The sequence below is a fragment of the Bombyx mandarina genome, chromosome 12, assembly GCF_030267445.1.
Source record: "Bombyx mandarina strain Sakado chromosome 12, ASM3026744v2".
In the NCBI taxonomy this organism is placed as follows: Eukaryota; Metazoa; Arthropoda; class Insecta; order Lepidoptera; family Bombycidae; genus Bombyx; species Bombyx mandarina.
The window spans coordinates 63,228-84,668 of record NC_143219.1 but is presented as its reverse complement, the minus strand read 5'-3'; the positions used below and the strand labels follow the sequence as shown (position 1 = coordinate 84,668).

General features: G+C 41.2%; 3 protein-coding genes across 3 annotated transcripts; 1 reads left to right on the top strand and 2 right to left on the bottom strand.

The window, feature by feature from the left end:
- Positions 1-1,383: 1,383 nt before the first annotated feature.
- Positions 1,384-6,732, top strand: LOC114251796 (uncharacterized). Its single transcript, XM_028186187.2, has 3 exons — positions 1,384-1,455; positions 3,537-3,690; positions 5,433-6,732. Exons 1-3 carry the CDS (start codon positions 1,384-1,386, stop codon positions 5,600-5,602), a joined length of 396 nt encoding a protein of 131 aa, XP_028041988.2. The 3' UTR covers positions 5,603-6,732.
- On the bottom strand, positions 6,347-11,007 carry LOC149501701 (uncharacterized). Its single transcript, XM_089731754.1, has 4 exons — positions 10,143-11,007; positions 9,279-9,818; positions 7,342-7,603; positions 6,347-6,374 (listed from the first exon to the last, which is right to left on the bottom strand). The coding sequence occupies exons 1-4, from the start codon at positions 11,005-11,007 to the stop codon at positions 6,347-6,349; spliced, it is 1,695 nt and encodes a 564-aa protein (XP_089587880.1).
- Positions 11,008-13,363: 2,356 nt separating this feature from the next.
- Positions 13,364-21,175, bottom strand: LOC114251795 (venom protease-like). The gene is made up of 10 exons (XM_028186186.2): positions 21,014-21,175; positions 20,500-20,597; positions 19,787-19,854; positions 19,535-19,596; positions 18,263-18,429; positions 18,070-18,182; positions 17,830-17,982; positions 16,310-16,448; positions 13,645-13,776; positions 13,364-13,569 (listed from the first exon to the last, which is right to left on the bottom strand). The coding sequence occupies exons 1-10, from the start codon at positions 21,108-21,110 to the stop codon at positions 13,405-13,407; spliced, it is 1,194 nt and encodes a 397-aa protein (XP_028041987.2). The 5' UTR covers positions 21,111-21,175; the 3' UTR covers positions 13,364-13,404.
- Positions 21,176-21,441: the final 266 nt, after the last annotated feature.

The window sequence follows — 21,441 nt, the reverse complement described above, 5'->3', positions numbered from 1 at the left end:
ACCGCGAAATTCAGGCAACTTTAGACATTGGCATGAGTCAAATACAAATAATCTTGCATGAACAATTAGGTGTAAAAAAGTTGTTTTCCCGATGGTTACCGCATTCGCTCTGTGAAGAGCAAAAAGCGGCTCGCGTTACTTGGTGCGTCAGAACTCTCGAAAGATTCCACGCAGGATCCTCAAATGCTGTATACAACATTGTATCAGGTGACGAATCCTGGATATACGCGTACGATCCCGAAACAAAAAACCAGTCACGAGTTTGGGTGTTCGAAAATGAGTTAAAGCCAACCAAAATTGTTCGTTCACGGAGTGTTGCAAAAAAAATGGTGGCCACGTTTGTCTCCAAAACCGGCCATGTTACGACTATTCCTCTTGAGGGACAAAGAACGGTTAATGCAGAATGGTATGCTAGCATTTGTTTGCCACAGGACGTTTCTGAACTAAAGAGAACTGCAACCGCCGCATCATCCTCCATCACGACAATGCGAGTTCTCACACCGCGCACAGAACAAAAGAGTTTTTAGAGCAAGAAAACATAGAATTATTAGACCATCCGCCGTACAGCCCCGACCTAAGCCCTAATGATTTCTATACTTTCCCTAAAATAAAGAATAAATTGCGTGGACAGAGATTTTCATCACCTGAAGAAGCTGTGGACGCCTACAAAACGGCCATTTTAGAGACCCCAACTTCCGAATGGAATGGTTGCTTCAATGATTGGTTTCATCGTATGGAAAAATGTGTCAAATTTCGCGGAGAATACTTCGAAAAGCAATAAATACATTTTTAAATAGTAATGTTGTGTCACTTCGTTAATTCCCGAAATTTCAGTGCCGCCTATGTAAGACGTCCGGTGCATTCGTGTTGAAGCGATGTACCGGTGTTCGAATCCAGCAGGCGGGTACCAATTTATCTAATGAAATACGTACTCAACAAATGTTCACGATTGTCTTCCGCTGTGAAGAAATAACATCGTGTAATAAAAATGAAACCCGCAAAATTATAATTTGCGTAATTACTGGTGGTAGGACCTCTTATGAGTCCGCGCGGGTGGGTACCACCACCCTGCCTATTTCTGCCGTGAAGCAGTAATGCGTTTCGGTTTGAATGGTGGGGCAGCCGTTGTAACTATACTAGAGACCTTAGAACTTGTATCTCAAGGTGGGTGACGCATTTACGTTGTGGATGTCTATGGGCTCCAGTAACCACTTAACACCAGGTGGGCTGTGAGCTCGTCCACCCATCTAAGCAATAAAAAAATATTAAAAAACATATCCTTAATGAACGGTTAAAAAGTTTTAGCAACACACAGCGCCAGAACAAGCTGGTTTTGCAGAGGGGAAAGGAACAAGAGAACAGTACTTTTTTGTGCGACAAATAATGGAGAAGGCGAGAGAGTTCAATATGCCAACATTCATCTGCTTTGTTGACTTTCAAAAAGCATTGGGCTCTGTAAAATGGCCACAGCAATGGAGTCTTTAAAAAAAATGGGAGTGCCGAATCATCTTATAAATGTCCTACGAACGGCTGATGAAAACAATACAGCTTCAGTAAAGGTGGAAAACCATGCTTCACAACCCCTGCGTTTCAGCGCTGGAGTCCGGCAGGGGTGTATCTTATCACCTCTCTTGATTAACATTTACATCGAGACAATTATAAGAATCGCTCTAGATGAGTGGACTGATGGTGTGTCCATTGGTGGCAAAAACATACGCAATGTTCGCTATGCTGACGACACCATTCTGCCGGCTACAAGCAAAGATCTGATTGCCGAATTACTAAATCGCGTCGAAACAGTTGTCTTCAGTTTTGGTCTCCGAATCAACAAGCACAAAACCAAAATGATAACTACCTAGATTCACTAAGCGACGCGTAATCATAACGCGATCGGCCATGGACGAACTCGTAAAAATAGGGAAATACCAAAACCACCAAACATTCTCGATCCTGCGGACCGAATAGTAAACACTCGACGTCGCCCAAAACACATTATTACGGATCCTCCCGATCCATTAACGGTGCTTTTAGGTACCTCAAGCACCGGGCACCAATCTCGTCGAACCCGTCGCTTGCAACGAAGCACTCGGCCAGCAAATTAACCTACAGACACAGCTCACTAAGTTTCTCACTGGATCATCTGGGTCCGATGCGGTGATAGATTCTGCGAAACACTGCTCTTGCTACGGTTAGTGTTAGCAACATCGTTAGGTATGGGCCCCGTAAGGTCACCTAAAGGGTGATTTTTTAGCTATTTTCTTTTTGGCAACACTGATTTTGAAAACTCACGCATGTTTCGTGTTTTGTGTTATGGTCAAACATCTTCAGTTTGGTATATAATTTAACCATAAATCGTCTTACAAACGAATAACGCTTACAATTCATTAAATTTTATTACCAAATGCGTGCTCTGTTAAGAAAGATCATCTCGCGTGGTTCTTCCATTTTATGGTCAGTTTAATCGACCCACTGAAGCGGCCATTCGGGCTATTGTGACTAAATTTCGCATCAAATTTACACTGTTGAACATTAAACCACCATCACGCTTACGTACAGTGCGAACTGAAGAAAATACCGCAGCTGTATCGGCCAGTGTTAGCGATGACCATCAATTATCGATTCGGCGACGTTCGCAGCAATTGGGCCTCTGTTACTCAACAACCTGGAAAATTTTGTGAAAGGATTTAGGTATGAAGCCTTTCAAAATACAGCTGGTGCAAGAATTGAAGCCGAAAGACCTACCACAACGCAGAATTTTTGGTGAGTGGGCTCTTGAAAGGTTGACGGAAGATCCACTTTTTTATTTCACGTTTGGAACTGGTCAATTGGTCGCCTAGATCGTGCGATTTAACGCCTTTAGAATATTTTTTGTGGGGCTATGTTAAGGCTCATGTCTATGCTGACAAGCTCGCTTCGATCAACGCATGGGAAGACAACATTGAAGCATTTATTCGTGAGATACCAGCCGAAATGTTGGAAAGAGAATGCCAAAATTGGACTAAGCGGATGGACCGTTTGAGGCGCAGCCGTGGTCAACATTTTCATGAAATAATCTTCAAACATTAAATTATACGGATCGTACTATCAATTGAAATAAAGATTTCATGATTTTTTCTAAATTTTATGTGTTTTTTTTTAAATCATTTCCTATAGCTATTAAAAATCACCCTTTACTTGTTAGGCTACGCTGACTTAGCCTCTCAAGGCTATCAATCAGCCTAGGTAGAAAAAAAAAGAATGTGAAAAAAAATGTGTGCGTGTACTAGTGTACACACGTAAGAAGTGAAACTTTTTTATGGCCTTATTTTTCGAAAAATGATCTACATGCAACTTTCTAGAAATTGGTTAAATAAAGTTAAATTAGATAAAGTTTAAACAAAAGGATTTTATTATCATAGACATGAATACAAAAAAGATGGCGCGTAACGGAAAAATGTGACGCGTAACCGAAAAATGTGACGGTAAATTTTTTTCCAACGCCGATAAAGAAGTTTCACTTCAAATATAAATCTTAAACAAAAGTTTGCATATTTCAGATGAAACTCATTACGGCAGCACCTCGTTATCTGGAAACTGTCCTGCTGTTCTCGGCTGCGTTCGCGCCGGTGCTCGCAGCGGACATGATGGCGAGCGAGGCGCAGAAAATAAAAGTCACTCTCAACAACATTCTACAGAGAGACGACTCCCTGCGTAAGAGCTATTTGGTCACAGTACTCAGCTGCATACACATTAACATATCTGTCATTAACATTCAATAACTAGAAGTAATTAATTGATTATCACCTCACGGACACTCACATACTACGGGGCGTTTAGGAATGATGGCGTCTCAAATCTGTGGAACCGCCGCGACAATTATGTATTACATACGTTTTAATAATAATAATAATAATTAATAACGTTTTCATTTAGAAAATCACCTCAGTTTTTCTTCTTTTTCTTCACCTTACCCCACTAGAGGAGGTCGGCACAGCTATTTTTTCTCTTCCATTCTCTTCTATCAGCCGTCATCTCAGCACTCACTCCTTTCTCTCTCATATCGTCATTCACACACTCCATCCTTGTCTTCTTCGGTCGACCTCTTCCCCACTACTCTTTCTCTCTTATCATCATTCTCTTCTCCCTCTACCTTGCACTACCATTTTTATACATCTTCTAGTTACATGCATCTTCTCTCTACGCATCACATGTCCATACCACGCTAACCGTCCGCTCTTTAATTTGTTGCTTACTGGGGATACTTTCACACTTCCTCTGATATACTCATTCTTTATCTTGTCCATTCTTGTCACTCCACACATCTATCTCAACATTCGCATCTCTGCCGCATGCACTCCTTTTTCATGCTTTTCTTTCGTCGCCCAACACTCAGATGCACACAGCACGACTGGTCTAATGATCGCTTTGTAAATTTTTTCCTTGAGCTGAAGGGGCATTCTGTCGGTTTGTTACGTCCCGGTCTATGTTCTCGTCGTTCTGTAGTATGGAGCCGAGGTACTTGAAGTCGAAGCAGACTGGCAGGTATACACCATCTAAGGCGATTGGCGTGAAGTCTGAAGAACCACCAAAATCATAAAACATGTGCTCGGTTTTTGTTCGACTGATCTTTCCAAATCGCTTTTTCCAAATCAACGTACCTTAATCAAAAAAACGTACCTTAACTTTAATCGTTAATCATTTGTTGTTCTTTAACTGACTTGCTGTTGCTTGACATTGTATTAACGTTTCTTCTTTTCTTCTTTTTGATTTAACATGAAATTTTTAGACATTTTTATTAATATTTCAACAAATAGTACTGTTTTTTTTATTATTATTATTATATTCCATTTTCGAGCCGATGAATTACCAATGCTATGTACGCCATTGTTGTCACATGCATCAGGCCATAAATTAAATAGTTTAAATTTATTTTCAATGTTAGATGTTTGTGATGTGGCAGTACTTATTTAAATAAATTAAAATTAAAAATGAAATCAACAAACACCATGTGCACATGTTTACTTGCACGGCGGTATTTTTCGCACAATTGGTGCAGTCCGGTGCACTACGTCTCGGCATGAGTTGTTATTTATTTAAAATTACATTCATTGCATATGTTTACTTAACTTTGTTTCCTTGCTGTTTGTCAACTTTAGTGGGGCTTAATTGAAATTGCTGTTTTATTTATTAGAGGTAAATATAATTATTACTTGAACATAGTCTATAGTTGAAATCTGTCAAAAACTAGCTTGTAGAGCGAGCCAATATGTAAGACATAATAATATGCACCTACGCTCGAAAATAAGGGAAAGTTGTGGAATGGACTTTGGTTTGATGACGTCAGTATCGCCTCACAGGTCAACCTCTGACAATTCCGTAGAGTGATTCCCATGATAGGATCCCTTACAATAAGTCGGTTGTTGACTGATAGTGATGAGTACTTTTCTGTTCAGTGGAAGATGATCGTCGCAAAGTGAAACAGTTCGCGGGGTACGTCTCGGCTCGGCCGTTCCGGCTCCGCGCGTGTCGGGTGCTCTCGCTGGACTGCACGCTGCCCGTGACCGTGCTCAGCATCTGCGTCACCTACCTCATCGTGGTCGTGCAGTTCATGCATCTCTACTGATCTCTGCTCCGCTGCGCCGTTCTATGGCCCGCGTGGAGTAAGTCGGCGCGTCCGTACTGTGTCCAAGTCTCACATTGTTTTATTATATGTCTGATTTGTTAAATTTTCGCACAGAAATCATAAATGCCACTACTCACTTCTACGCTAATCTATACAGACAATCAGACACACAAAATCAAAAATAGTTTCCTATAGATACACAGATATCTCTCCAACACACTAGTTTACAGAAAATTAAATATTGAAACAAATAACGAGACTTAAGCCAGGAAAAAGCCGAGGTCCAGGTGGAATCACCAATGAATATATTAAGGTTGCGAAGACTCTACTACTGACACCAATTACTATACTATGGAATAAAATACTTGGCGAAAAAGCCACTATACAAAAAAAGGGCGACCCAGCTGATATAGGCAACTACCGTCCTATAAGCCTGCCTTTTGTTTTTATATAATGTCTTTTGCCATATAATGCCTTTTGTTTTTATAAACTTTTTGCGTCCTGTCTACTTGAAAGAATAGCCCCAGTCATTGATGGTCACCAACCGATCGAACAAGTCGGATTTAGAACTTCATATCCAAGTGGTTGAACATGTGATAGAAAAATATTCAGAATTCAATAAACCCCTGTATTTAGCGTTCATCGACTACAAAAAAGCTTTTGCTTCAATGTCACACGAGAGCATCCGGAACCGCTGAAACCACTAAACAAAAATGAAAATTATATAAATATCCAAAAAAATATTTACTCTAACAGCACAAGTAGAGCTAAACTGGGCCGAGTAGGCGAAGTAATCAACATAAGGAGAGGTGTCCGGCAAGGAGACCCCATCTCACCAAAATTATTCATAGCCGTTTTACAATACGTAATGGGAGAGCCGCCATGGTCCAATCAAGGTATTATTATAAATGGTAAATTTTTAAGTCATCTTAGATTTGCCGAGGACATATTTTATTTTCGGAAACCCCTCATCAATTAAACATAATGGTAAATTAATTAAGCCAGGCTAGTATATAAACTGGCATTCCTTGGTGGAGGCTTTGGTAATGGATAATTAAAACAAATAAAATTAAACTAATTACAAAATAGAATTTATAATTACAAACTAAATTCATCTAGTGTCATAAATATAATTGAATTATAGGTTAATAAGTTACCAATGGTTATCGTTTAATGTGTACTATGCGTGGAAATAAATAAAGCATTATTATAAATATTTTTTTTATTTTTTTTGTTAAATATTGCATCTTAATGGACACCCAATATTATTCATATTTCGATTAAAAGTAACAATATTTAAAAGTAGTTGTTATCTTTGGTACAGTCACCTGGTAGCTTTTCTGGAAAATGTTCTGCGCGTTTTAGGAGTTGGTAATAATACTTTTTTTCATATATGGATTAAAACACTTAATTAACTAATAAGTATTATTTAATTATAGGAGCGCACACTTAACCGAACACTGTTAGGAAAAGACAAGACGGAAGTTGAGTTAAGAGCGAGATAGCTACATTTTAGAATTACAGGTATCGAATGCGTTTAGGAATTGGTTTGATATCTCACACTCTCCCCAACTTATAATAAACATAAATGCCGTCAGCCATAGATTACAATACCTCTTAACTACACAAATGTATATTGCTTTTAATCATCACACTGTGAACATGAAACTATTTGGTCGACGTGCCGTTTCCATGTTTGACCTTCCACATCTATCATATATGTAAGACCTGGCACTAACTCAGCTAGTACTACACCTTGGACCCATGGCTTAGCTTCCTTCCTATAGTCTCTAACCATAACCTTTTCCCCCACTATCAAATTAGTTTTTCTACTTCCTATCTTCCTTTTGCTGACTACATTCTTCATGTTTTCCTCTATAGGTGGTGGACGTAACAAACTAAATCTATTCCTTATTTCCCTCCCCAACATAAGTTTTGATGGTGCTACCCCTGTACTTTTCTGTGGTGTGCTTCTATAGTCATTTAAAAATATATTAATTGCTGTTGATAAGGTGTGACCGTTTTCTTTAATTTTTGTAACAGCTGTTTTGAAAGTTCCTACAAACCTCTCAGCTGCCCCATTTGTGGCTGGGTGGTAAGGAGCTGAGAATGTGTGTTTTATTTGATTGCGTTTACAAAAATCCCTAAATTCAGAGCTAGTGAAACTTCTACCATTGTCTGTTACTAAGTGGTTTGGTAACCCAAATCTTGAGAATATATTCTTAAAAGCTTCTATTGTTTTGTTTGAAGTGATATTACTCATTTCAAATACTTCCGGCCATTTAGAATAACTGTCAACTACTACTAAATACATTTTATTGTAAAACGGTCCTAAGAAATCTGCATGAAGTCTATGCCATGGACCAGGTGGTATTGGCCATGGTTTTTGAGTTTTTGGTGGGGTCTTACTATTTTGTAAGCAAATCATACAAGTCTGTGTTACTAATTCTATGTCCCTATCTAATTTAGGCCACCAGAAGTATGATCTAGCAATTTCTTTCATACGCACAATACCAAAATGACTTTTGTGTATTTCAGATAGTATCTGATCTTTACAAGATACTGGTACAATAATACGAAACCCCCAAAACAAACATTCTCTGTCAATACTTAGTTCATTTTTTCTAATATAAAATGGCCTCATTTCTTTAGTTATTTGTTTTTTATGCGGCCAACCATCCATCATATAGCGAACTACTTTAGTCAATATTACATCTTTTTTTGTTTCACTTTGAATTTTCTTCCAATCTAATGTTTCTATTTCAGCATTGTTTACATGATAAATACTACTTAAATTAGCACTTACAATTAACGAATGGTCATTTATACAATTATTTTCAAATTTTGTTACAGTTCTTGATAAATAATCTGCCGGATTCATACATGTTTTAATATGACGCACCCTGTAATTAAAAGCGGACAAAAAGATAGCATAATGTTGTAACCTTTTTGCTGCCATTTTAGGTATACTTTTTGTTGGGCCAAATATTCGTACTAATGCAGCATTGTCTGTTTCCAACTCAAAGTGTCTGCCATATATATAGTTGTAGAATTTAGTTATACCAAATATTATAGCCATTGCTTCCTTATCTATAGTAGCATATTTTTTTTCTGTATCATTTAATTTTTTACTGGCAAAAGCTATAGGCTGAACTATACCTTGTTCATTCCTATTTGATAGGACTGCCCCCAATCCTGTTTCTGAGGCATCACAAGTTAATATCAAAGGCCAATTAATATTATAATGCTGAAGGCTAGAAACATTCGCTAATTTCTGCTTGACTATTAGGAATGCTTTTTCACACTTATCAGTCCAAAGGAATTTATTTTTCTTAGTACATTCATACAATGGTGTTATCAAAGTTGCTAGATTTTTGAGAAATTTTGAATAATAATTAACTTTTCCTAGAAAAGATTTTAATAATGATAGGTTAGTAGGCCTTGGTGTATTTAGAATAGGTTCTATATTAGTTTTAATAATACTAATTTTATTTTTTGTCTACTCTAAAACCAAATACTTCTAAACATTTTGTAAATAATTTACATTTTTCTTTTTTTAACTTAAATTCACTTTCTTGTAGTCTGCCCAAAACTTTACATAATGTTTCATAAGTATCTTGCAAACTATCTCCCTTTATATAGATATTATCGATGAAAACAATTATGTTTGGTATACCTTCCAACTTTTTAGTCATTAGACGCTGAAATGCACCAGGTCCTGAACTGACCCCATATGGTAAATAATTATATTTGTATGTTCCTATCTCGGTTACAATGGTTGTGCAATCCTGGCTTTCTAAACTTAAAGGCGCTTGCAAATATGCTTCTTTTAAGTCTAATTCGCAGTAATATTCGCCCCCTTGTAGGGTGTTCATAATGTCTTCAACATGCGGTAAAGGGAAATGATCTACTTCCAAACACTTATTTACTGTTAACTTGTAATCTCCACACAATCTTACTGAACCATCCGATTTTAAAATTGGTACTACAGGGGTGCCCCATTTACTGTGTTTTACTACTGTGATCCTACCATTGTCCAATAATCTTTTTATTTCATTATTTACTTTGTCCTTAAGAGCATATGGTACGCGTCTCACTGGTAAACACTTGGGTTCTACCTCCTTTTTCAAAACTAAATTTATGACATCGCCTTTGAAATTTCCCCAGCCTGGGCTGAATACTGCTGCGAATTTTTTTTCTATACTATTTTGTGCATCTGAAACATTTAAAATATTATTATTATAAATTTCAAATTCTTTTCCTATTTTCGGTGGCCACAAACCTAAGGCGTTTAGCCAATCTCTGCCTATTATGCGGGGTGACTTATTTTTTACTACAAAAGCTTTTAAGTAAATACTTCTGTTACCATATTCTACAGATATATTATGAACTATGCCTAGTGGCCTTGTTGTGGATTGATCGAAATTTTTAAATATTATGTCACAATCTTGCAGTAAATGGTTTATTAAAATGTCATTTTTGTCCTTTTCCGTGATTACTGTCACTTCTGAGCCTGTGTCTAGTTGAAATGGTAGCTTACACTCCTCCATTTTTATGGTTATGTAGTAAGGTGGTATTTTACTCACAGTGTTACAAGCATATGTTTCATAATATTTTGGTTCAAACTCAGTGGGTTCATTATCTGTATTTTTATCCTTTTGTTGGTTATCTTCCTGCAGAACATTTACTTTTCTTTGCTTCTTGGGACACATTCTGAAGATATGTCCTTGAATTCCACATTCAGAGCAATATTTTCTGTTGAGTCTGCAGTCCCGCTTTAGGTGGTTCCATTTTCCGCAGCAGTAACATTGATTTTTTTGTTGGTAGGTATTTCTTTGCTGTTGTGGTGTTTTATTGGTTGATTTGTAGACAAATATTTCCGAAACTTCATTTGTGGCCCCGTTTGCTTGTAATATTGCTGCTTCAACAGTGCGGGCTAATTCAATACACCTTTCTAGTGTTGCATCACCAGCACTCTTCATCAATTCAAACTTTATCATTTTTGAGGACACTCCGTTCATTAGTTTCTCTTTGACTTGGTCCTCCATATCTTTGAAGTTACATTTTGCAGCAAGTTTCCTCAGTTCCAAGACGTAATCTTCTACTTTTTCATTCGGTGCCTGGTTCCGCTGTCTGAAATTTGCTCTTTCAATGCCTGATGGTAGTTTTTGATCATATTTTGCTGCTAACTTGAAACAAAGTTGGTCAAATTTTAGATCCTGTGGTTTTTTTGGTTTACATAAATAAGAGAGGACTTCATAAACTTTGGGTGCTAATTTAGTGATTAATAGTGGTACTTTTTTTTCATCGGACACTTCATTAACGATAAAGAAACAGTCTAACTGTTCCTGGAACACTGACCACTTTTCTCCATCAAAGGATTTCAAATTTGATATAAGTGACATGTTGGCTGATAACTGAGCACTATTTTTGTTAGTTTCTTTTAATTTATAGTAATCACTCGTTAATTTTCGTAGTTGATCAAGTGTTGCTTCCGATTTATAAGTTACGTTTTCACTCTCAAGAATATTTTGTAGTTGTTGTTTGTTACACTTGTATATAAATGTGCGTTTGCCTTGTTTAACTAGCGTCACTATATCAGGTTGTTCAAGATCCGAGTTTTCTATGTCGTAATAGTCTAGATCGTCGTTTTTTTCTTCTATTTTCGACATGAATTAATAATGTAATTTGATTATTGCTTATCGAAGGTAGATGTCCTTGAAGTTAATCACGCGTTAGTTTAACACATTGTATTTTAAATTTGAGGGTACATAGATATTAGGACTGCCTTTAGATCATGGCGGCTCAATATCGTTCACAACTAAGTTCACACTGAAGCCTTGTTGAAATTTTTATTTATTAAAATGCTATAATTATTTAGTGTACGACCTTGATTTATTAATTTGTACTTGCTTTTCTTGGTTAGAATCCTCGTCGCCACTTTCATATATGGATTAAAACACTTAATTAACTAATAAGTATTATTTAATTATAGGAGCGCACACTTAACCGAACACTGTTAGGAAAAGACAAGACGGAAGTTGAGTTAAGAGCGAGATAGCTACATTTTAGAATTACAGGTATCGAATGCATTTAGGAATTGGTTTGATATCTCACACTTTTATATGTAGGGACACTTAAGCGTTATGTTAAGGATACTCATGTAATTATTGCATTACTGTACGCCAGTTGCGCAGCGCCGCGCCGCGCCGGTCTACGTGTAAGCACAAAGGCAATAAAGGGCGTTTTCATTTTATTATAGATATAACCCAAAAATATATACGTATAACTATCTTTTCGTTTGCGATTATTTGGATTTTAATCAAATCCTATAAACTGTTTAGTTAGTGGTTAGTACCACTAGACTAGAGCGCGTTCACAAACTGCAGACTTGTGCAGACCCCATGTGCTCGTTGGCTCTAACCGAAATGTATCTCTTAGTGTGTCCTGTGTATGAGAGCCTACAGCCACAGCACAGCTCGTAGCCGCACGCCTCAATATGTCGACAGTCTAGTGTGGACTTGCCCCTTGGCGTACGACAGGAACACTGGAACCCATCCCACTGTGGCTGGTTTTGGTTTGTGATGATTGCGACCAGGGAACTCCAAATTGTTCATACTTAAAACGCGCTTCATTTTTGACGTCTAAGTTACATTTGATTTCTTAATGGAATTTTTCTTTAATTTTTTTAAGATATGAAGTTTTTGTTCTGCAAAAACAACACAATATATTTATGAGATAACGCACGCAAAAGGAATGATACAGAGCACCGCAATAGGAAGGGTTGATATAGCGGCCACCCAGTCACAATCAACAGCCGCGGGTTAGGCCAGCCATGCACCCAGAAGTGGTACCATCAGTCAGATTTTATTGTTAGACAATTTAGACGTGTCCAACAGATGCAGTAAAATAACTGCTATTTTAAACACTCCCGCGTGGCTCCCTGAAACTCAAGTAGCTACTTTTTTCTTTTTTTTTCTGGTCGGGGTAAGAATCTCCTGCGAGGTCCCTGCGCCTAGGGGGCGCGTGGGGTATGTGGGACTCAACGATCTGCAAGGTGTTGGGAGCAGACCGCGGGCCCAAGGAATTTTAGGGCCCACCTACTAAACGACTGCACTCTTATACCCGACGTCTGATCTCCGTCCGGGGTCAAAACCCGGTCAGAGTAGGGGGGTTCCCGCGGTCAACACTTCAACCAGACACGCGGTGCCACCCCGAGGACGCCCGACCGACGGGTCGTCGAGGCGATAGTCGATGACCAACGACGTCGGTCTCCGCGGTACGGCGGCCCTACCAGGCCGCCCGGGCGATGCCGCTGATGTTCCGGGATACCCCGCTGGGCCAGAACCAGCCTGCCGGGTCGGAACGCGGGTTGCTTTTCCACAGAATGTTCGACGACGACAGCGACGACGGAAATGCGGGCCGCATCGCAGTCTGCAGCCGCCGACTTGTCGTCCCGTCCTCTTAGTGCCAGCGCGCTAGAGTGACGGTAGCGTGCGGCGTAGCCTCAACCCCCTTAAGTCGCCCCGTGACCATCACCGGGAGGAGACTGCCTGCTCATAGGGGCCAAAGCTGGACAAACGCCCTCCTCCGGCCCCCGGCTCGGCGGCGGCGGCACGGCGCCCAGAGGGAAGAAGAGCTCTCCCTCTCCCGTTCCACCGCCTCCTTCTGCGAGATGGTGGACTCGCAGACTGTTCATGTCTCAACTCCGTTAACCATGAGTCTCTTTTTTTGGAAATCGGTTAAAAAGAAAAGAACATATTATATATAACTAAGCAATATTTTTATTAGGTCACAAGGTCTCAAGGCCAGACGATGCTCTCAATCCAGGGCTTGTAGGGCTCGACGCGCGTGTAGAGGCCGGCGCCCGCGTCGCCACACGCCACGCCTGATGACGTCACGCCAAACACAGCCCTGGTGCAGCCCGCCTCGCTCTCGTGCAGGATCAAGGGACCGCCGCTGTCACCCTGTCACAACACGTTATCATATGAGACAATTCAATCGTGCATCTGGACTATTCAAGTTATGAGAACAAAGGTAACCTCGCAAGTGTCGTGCGGTGTGTCGCGGTCTCCGTAGCACATCTGCGTGCTGTTGTCGAACCCGTCGAGCAGGTGCCGGTGCTCAGGATATTGCGTCAAGCACTCCTCAGTGGTGAACTCGCTCACTTCGACCTAGTACAGAATGACCACATTCAATTAATTTATAAAGCAAGCTCGCTTTTCCGCCTAAATGCCGTGAGTGCGAGTAACCTATCAGTGTCTTGATTGGTAATCAAGAGAGCAAAAGAGTATAACCGAACTTTCAGTATCACTTGAAAATTGCAAAAATAGGGTTGGGGGTGGCATGTTGGGGTTGTCCCCAGATAGAAGAATTACCACTGCAATTCGACTTACCGCTAGTAATTAGCATCAGAATTAGAGGGATAAAAATAGAGAAAACTAGATTGCGGTTGCGGCTAGATGTAGCAGCGTTGCAGCGTTGCAGCGTTGCAGCGTTGTGTATCGCTGTGTAGCTGGATCGAGGAAATGAAAAACTTAAAAGTAAACAAGACTGTACAAGTATTTACGCCGCGATTGCGATTGCGAATGGTTTATTAACATCACCAAAGCAAAGCTATAAGTAGGTCTAACCATAATTTGAAGCCCTGCGATGTATACGGAAATGAAAACGACTTCATAACTTGTCAGGCTACGCTGACATTGTCATAGTCTCTCAGGACTATTAGCGTAGGTAGGAAAAAATTTAATTAATATCTAATTTTAAAAGAATCCTAGCGATGAAATCACTTCCAATCGCCATCGTAACTTCTGTAACGACCTCATTCGGAACCTCAAGCTGGAGTTTGTGATTTGACAGATCACTGATGGTAAAGGAAGTCCAAAGAGATTATGGTAAACATTGAAAAGCTTTTGTCCTTTATTTGGTTTATTGGTTCAGAACAAAGAACCTACTGAGCTGGTTACAGCTTAATTTAAGTCAGACACTAGTGCAGGGCTTCAGTGTTGTCATATCTATTTATTCTATTAATGGAATTCAGGTCACTGAAGAGTACCTTTTCATCTTAAGCTAAGCGTATCTTTGCTCCAGTAAATATTTATAATTAAAACCTGATCTTTACGAGGACATAGAATAATGATGGGTCTGTGTAATGAGAAAGCACTAAGATTAATGATATTTTTAATCAAGACATTGAAAGTTGCAATTTTAGTTCCACTATTCTACATTATCAAATTAAGCCTGTCTAGCGGAGAATTTCTTGAAGATTGTAAATTTTTCTCTGTTTATCCAGCACATAAAGTAGGTTTTGGGGATACACCTGATAATTAAAAACATATATCTATATTGTGTACCTCTTCTAAAATTCTTGAGAGGCTAGTTAACAAAGAAAATTGCGCGAATCTTTCGGTCTGTTATCGCTCAGACAGCTCAGTTTCAGACAAAACAAGTCGTCTAACGATGCATTCACTGTCCTATAATTCATTGTGTCCCCGTATTTCATCCCCGACAAGCAGCTTGGTGTGTCACAGGGTGGGGAGTATCTGGAACAGCCCACAGAAAGCAAATTTTGATGTTGCACGGGGTAGTATTTTTGGACGTAGCTTATTCATTTTGTACATTAAGGATGTACATCAAATAAGAAATTAAATTAAACCACTTGTTGTTTGTTATGATCACACCACTGAGATATTTTCTGGAAATTTTTGGAGTGGTGCTGTTGCTTATGTGAAGGATGAGATGAGAGAGAATAAATAGTGAGAAGACTAAATATTTCATAAGAAACTCACACCGATGTTGTGCTAACCAACGATTAAGTCTACAATTAAGTTACATAAATGCCGAGAAAAGAAGGTTGCATCCATAATAGTTGTACCCATATTAACAGGTCTGAGAAAATAAGAGGAAGTAAGTGAAGTCAAAGCGTTTATAGACGGTTAATAAAATTGTAAGCACCGTGATGCGTCGCCCTGCTTGGTTCTGTATGCTGACGTTGGTCTATCAATCACTGTGTCAGTCTTTGATATCATGCTGTATAGTTATGTGGAGGAGTGGTCCCTTTTTTTGAGCAGGATGCGTCATACATGTAGTTTCCGCACCGAGAGGAAGCGCAGGGTATGTGGGTCTTTACAGTTCGCAGATTATGGAAGTGGACCGCTGCCCCAAGGATGTTATTAGGGCCCTACCCACCAAAGGACTCCTCTTGCACTCTCATCCGGTGACAACAGCAACGGCGCCGACCACACTGCATACAACATCCGCCATCGCATCATCTCGTCCTTCTGGTACTAGCGCGCTACAGTGGCGGTAGCATGAGTCGCAGCTTCGACCCACTCAGGTCACCCCGTGACCATCATCATCACATCGGGAGGTGACTGTCACTGGTAACTTACAGGGGCTGGAGTTGCACGAACGTCCTCCGTCAACTCTCGGCTCGGCAAGAGGGAAGGCGGCACGGCCCCGGGGGGAAGAGGGCGCCGAGGTGCAAGTTACAGGCCAAGCAGCCGTGTCCCGTGAGAACCTCCATCGCCCGAAAGGTGAGACGTCCTAAGTCGGGATCCACCAAGTCCAGGAGGACGAGCCGAACGCGTCAACAATCCAAGCAATTCATTACGCGTAGCGGGAGAGCTCCCAAGACAACCTAAAAGAGCTTAAAATAATATTCTCAAAGTGACTTAAGGTGTGTCTATATGTATAATATGTAGGTACCTTCTGCAGAACATCGGCCAAGCGTTCCCGCGGCCCCAAGTAGCCCCAGCCCAGTGCCAGAGCTCGTGTTGGGTCAATTCTCTTACTGTTCACACCGGAGTACAAACACGCGGGCACTACGTTCACGTTGAATATTATTCTAGAACATAGGGTCATCGTCAATCATGGCAGCAAATTTCGACAGCGTCGCTTTTCATGGAAATGGTCAAAGATTTTAGATTTTTCACTTCTGGGTTTAATTTTAGATTTATTATATGCTTCCTACTCAACAAAACCTGTATTTATGTACCTGTGTGTATGTATAAAATTCAATAAGTATGTCTTTCAGTCTGTAGTTGTGGCAGGTCAGGAAACCTTATTTTGGGACCAGATGACCTATAAAATTTGCCTCGATAATTTATTTATTATCTTATTCAGGTAATAAATCAGGTATGTAAATCACTACCATCCACGTTAAATTTTGGTAAAACTTAAAATAATTATAATAAAAAAAATTAAACGGTTTTACCGGAACGCTTGATTTTAGTGTCGAAAAAAATGTCGTACTGGTCTTGTGTGAAATGAAAAGTGAAATCAATAACCTAGGAATACAGCTATATAATTGATTTTTTATTTTTTTTTGGTCTACTCGTCCACAGTACGTCAGGCGACGACGGCCACGCGGACCGCTTCCCATCTTCCTGGTGTCAGCGCGCTAGTGACGGTAGCGTGCAGCACAGCCTCGACCCCCCTAGGTTACCCTGTGACAATGACCGTGAGGAGACTGCCTTCAGTGTCAGACTCTCTGACCTCTCTCTCCTCGGACCCCCGGCTAGGCGGCGGCGGCGCGGCACCGATTGGGAGAAAGAAGTCTTCGTCCCATTCGGCCGCCAAAACGCCGCTAAATTATGTCTATGAACTAAAGTCCATAAACATTTTTTTTATTATGTAGTGAGGTGAATGATCTACCAGCCCACCTGAAGGGTGGTAATTATCGTGGCCCATAGACATATACGCCATTCATTACGCCCTACGATCACAAGTACACGTGCTGTACTACTCCAAGAACACTGCTGCTTATTCTTCGGTGAGTCGTGTACGATAGTCTTATGAATGATTTTAGGACTGACTTGTTCCAAACGTTGCACACACTACGGCAACGCGTGGCGATATGATCGCGCTCAGTCGGTCGCGCTATTACGGGCTACTTGAAGGGACATTTCAAAATTGAAACCTAAAAATAAAACAAAATCCTGAGTAGCCTTTTAAGACATATGCGGCAGGAGATGGGTGGTGCTATTCTAGAGCACACAGCTAAACTACTTGGAATACCGTTCACTTCATTTCTTGACTAACAATGAAGTTTTGTAAGAACTATGTTATAACGCATAATGAGCGCTCCAGCATACGCTTAGTAAATCTAGTAAATCAGCAGAATCGCACGCTTAATCCAATTGGGGAGCTCACAACTATCGTAAATAAAATTACATTCAGCAGAAGCAGTCCAAATCATAGTAGACTACCGATAGTTCAATACGTACTGTTTCTCGGTCTTGAGGAGCGCGATGTCGTGGTACTTGGAGGGCGAGGCGTAGTCGGGGTGCGGGATGACCTGGGCGAGGGTGTGCCGCTGCCAGATCTCAGGAGGGTCGGAGCGCTTCAGGATGCCGAGAGCTGCGTACTTCAAGGGTCCCCTGCGGACGACAGGGCGTGCTGTTTATTGGCGTCTAGTGTCTGTGTGTGCGTGTGCGTGGTAGCGTGGCGCCGGCGAGTGAACTGACAGGCGTGGCTCGGAGATGCAGTGCGCCGCCGTGAGGATGTACCGCGCGGAGAGCACCGACCCGCCGCACAGCCACTGCGCCTCCTCTGCGCTCGGTCCGAACCCCAGCAGCGCCTGCAGCACACGTGCACATCAGTACCCATGCGAACCTCTCCGACACGTGCACTGCCCTTACGATCTCTGCGGTGCATTACCATGAAGGGGAACTCCGCTCTTTCGGCGTCTTCACCGCCTACAGGTGACTGCGAACTAATACTTATTTTGTGACATTTCTTCTCCGAATCCCAAGCTTTGTTAAAATTAAACGTCACGGTACTAGTACAAAAATACTCAGGTATGTTCAGAACGTAATCGATACAAGCTGAAAAAAAAACAGACTTTAAATGTCATAAAAAAGCGTATTTCGTCTATCGGCTATCCAATAATAATAATATTGAGGAGTGAAAGGCTATTTCGTTTAAGCGACATTTCACTTATTTTTCTTCTTCTTCTTATCAGCCCATGGACGTCCACTGCTGGACATAGGCCTCCCCCAAGCCCCCGAGCCCAAGGTCCTGCGCTGCCTGCATCCAGCGGATCCCCGCGAACCTCAATAGATCGTCGGCCCATCTTGTGGGAGGCCTACCCACGCTACGTCTTCCAGTATTCCAGTACGCGGTCGCCACTCAAGAACTTTCTGGCCCCAACGGCCATCCGTTCTGCGAGCAATGTGTCCTGCCCACTGCCACTTCAATGTCGCAATCCTTTGGGCTATGTCGGTTACCATGGTTTTCCTGCGAATCTCCTCATTTCTGATTTGTTCTCGCAAGGCACAATTATGGCAAAGACCCCCCCCCCCCCAACATGGCTGACACATTTCACTTAATGCGCGACAATTATATCTTTGTAATTAAAGGTGCGTTTTATTTATTATTAGCATCAATAGTGCGAACGATGTTTTAATTGAATTTCAATTAAGCTTTACTGGTGGTACGACCTGCGTGAGTGAGCCCGCGCGGGTAGGTACCACCGCCCTGCCTATTTCTGCCCTGAAGCAGTAATGCGTTTCAGTTTGAAGGGCGGGGCAGCCGTTGTAATTACCTATACTGAGACCTTAGAACTCATACATCAAGGTGGATGGCGGCATTTACGTTGTAGATGTCTATGGGCTCCGGTAACCACTTAACATCAAATGGGCAGTGAGCTCGTCCACCGATCTATACAATAAAAACAAATTTGCAATTTTGTACGTAAAGATCTAATATAATTTGAATATTGACTTGTGTTGTGTGATGGAACACCGCTTCAGCACAATTCAATTAGGCTTAAGGCCGCATGTACATACTTACATTACGATGTCTATGAGCTATCAATGAATAAATATCTGAAGAAGATTGAAGTACTTCGCTATCCCTTCCTGTCCTGTGAGCTAACATTGCTACTACCTGCTCGTGGAGTATTATATAGACAACATACAGTGTACATACCGTCCCAAGATTTTTTATTTGTTTTTTCGAGTCGGCTGTATCTCCTCGTCAGGTATATGTTACTGAAAGAACGTATATTTATTATTATTTTCATGGTTTACAGAAATACACAACCACAGCTAGGTAGTAAATATGTAAATCGGTTATTATCTCAAATATTTAAATTGCGTCATTTCCTATTGTAGCTTCGCGCACGTGTATCGTCTGATCGTTCAGTTAGTGTATATGTAATATGCAAAATGAACAACTCACTCGATGTTGTCCACGAGCTCACAGTCGGTGCAGCACACGATGGGCTCCTTGCCGCGCAGCCCGCACACCTGACGACACACACAGACACATCAGGTCAGGTACAGTAAGGGCCCGCAACAGCGACAACACGCACACGACGTGCTGCTACGTGGACCCAGGGACCGGGCATATCACAAACACACTCTCGTGGTACAGGCGTCACGTGGTACATTTGTACCACCGCAAGCCGCGGAGTTCTTCGCCGCGCCATTGTCAAATACCTTTGCCTACGTGAATAAGGCTATACACAGATGCACAGTTTTATTTGGGCAGTGGTTGCCCCTCTGGCGTTAGGTACTGAAGCCTATGAGAGTGGATGATCATACACCATTAGGAGAGCCGGATGCTGAACTGCCTCCGTAGACAAAGACAATTAAAACGTGCAGCAGTGAGCCCGCAATCCCGTAAATTGTGTTAGTTTCATTTTCTTTGCATACAAATAGTGGTATTTGCTGCAAGATTTCAAGATTTGAACCCTGCTATAGTCGCCGCATTTGCTACGACTATACTAAGCGGCTTCTTACCCACTAGGCTTTGGACATTTTTGGTAACAATCCATTAAACATATAAAACAGACAAACATATTATTATAAATACAGCATTCCATACATTTATAGCTCAAAACTAATAATACAAATTGCTATGTACATCTGGTGTACAGCAGTGCTACTGACCGGCGGGAAGGATCTATCCCTGTAGTCCAGGATGAGCGTCTCGCAGCGCTTGCTAAGCACGCACGTGCCGTTGAACCGGCCGCGGACACACGGGGTTCCTGCGACACGACACGTGCTCACACACATAAACACATGCAAGGTAACACAAACACGCTACAGTAGGTATGTAAACGTAGAATCGGTGTTTTAAACTGACATTTTTTATTTTGTTTCGTGTTTAATTTTTTTCTATACTTCTAATTCACTATTCGTATCCGTAAAACTCGTTTAAAGTCATAATTTATGAAAGGAAATAAAAATAATTGTGAACGTTAGCAGTGTGTGACGTCAGCAGGGTGGTCACGTGTAACCGTGTAACAAACACATAACGAGCTTCATTGCAGACCAGTTTGATATGAATATAAGGATATAAAAAATAACTTATTTATTTATAATTTTTCATTGAGATCAGAAGATAACATGTCAGAGTCTAAGTGTAATAAGCAATATTAGTGCTATTCAACAAACAACTTACCTTCGACATCAGCCGCGGCAGCCCCGTGCCGGGCGGGCAGCAGCGCGCACAGCACCGCGCACAGCAGCGCGCACGACACGAGCGCGTCTCGAGACATGCTCGTGCGCACACAGCGGCGTCTAAACAACACACGCACGGCGACTGCCGCGCCGGCGCCCCCTTACTTAGTACACCTCCCCTCATGGTAGCGCAGCCTCCGCTGAATCTAACTTCAACGAGAAGAGCCTCGACGTTTAAAAAACAGTAGGTACAAAATTGACGCGGAATTTCTCAAGGTCTAAAGAAGTTTTACGATTACTTTATTCTAATATAGGTAATATATGATATTCGGAAAGGACGATAATGTTGTTGCTGCATTATCGTCAGCACGTATGTACGTATGAATCTTGGTATAAATATAAATTATAAAATATGCACTCTACGTACAG

What these genes read in the sequence shown, in the direction of transcription:
- LOC114251796 (XM_028186187.2), top strand. Translation starts at nt 1,384, where the DNA reads ATGGAGAAGGCGAGAGAGTTCAATATGCCAACATTCATCTGCTTTGTT. An exon ending in TTCAAAAAGCATTGGGCTCT is followed by an intron (nt 1,456 to 3,536) that starts GTAAAATGGCCA and finishes TGCATATTTCAG; the next exon opens with ATGAAACTCATTACGGCAGC. An exon ending in ACAGAGAGACGACTCCCTGC is followed by an intron (nt 3,691 to 5,432) that starts GTAAGAGCTATT and finishes TTTTCTGTTCAG; the next exon opens with TGGAAGATGATCGTCGCAAA.
- LOC149501701 (XM_089731754.1), bottom strand. Translation starts at nt 11,007, where the DNA reads ATGTCACTTATATCAAATTTGAAATCCTTTGATGGAGAAAAGTGGTCA. An exon ending in AACCATAAAAATGGAGGAGT is followed by an intron (nt 9,819 to 10,142) that starts GTAAGCTACCAT and finishes TAAATGTTTCAG; the next exon opens with ATGCACAAAATAGTATAGAA. An exon ending in CAAGGTGTAGTACTAGCTGA is followed by an intron (nt 6,375 to 7,341) that starts GTTAGTGCCAGG and finishes TACTCGGCCCAG; the next exon opens with TTTAGCTCTACTTGTGCTGT.
- LOC114251795 (XM_028186186.2), bottom strand. Translation starts at nt 21,110, where the DNA reads ATGTCTCGAGACGCGCTCGTGTCGTGCGCGCTGCTGTGCGCGGTGCTG. An exon ending in GAGCTCGTGGACAACATCGA is followed by an intron (nt 19,597 to 19,786) that starts GTGAGTTGTTCA and finishes ACGTTCTTTCAG; the next exon opens with TAACATATACCTGACGAGGA. An exon ending in GAGCGGAGTTCCCCTTCATG is followed by an intron (nt 18,183 to 18,262) that starts GTAATGCACCGC and finishes CGTGTGCTGCAG; the next exon opens with GCGCTGCTGGGGTTCGGACC.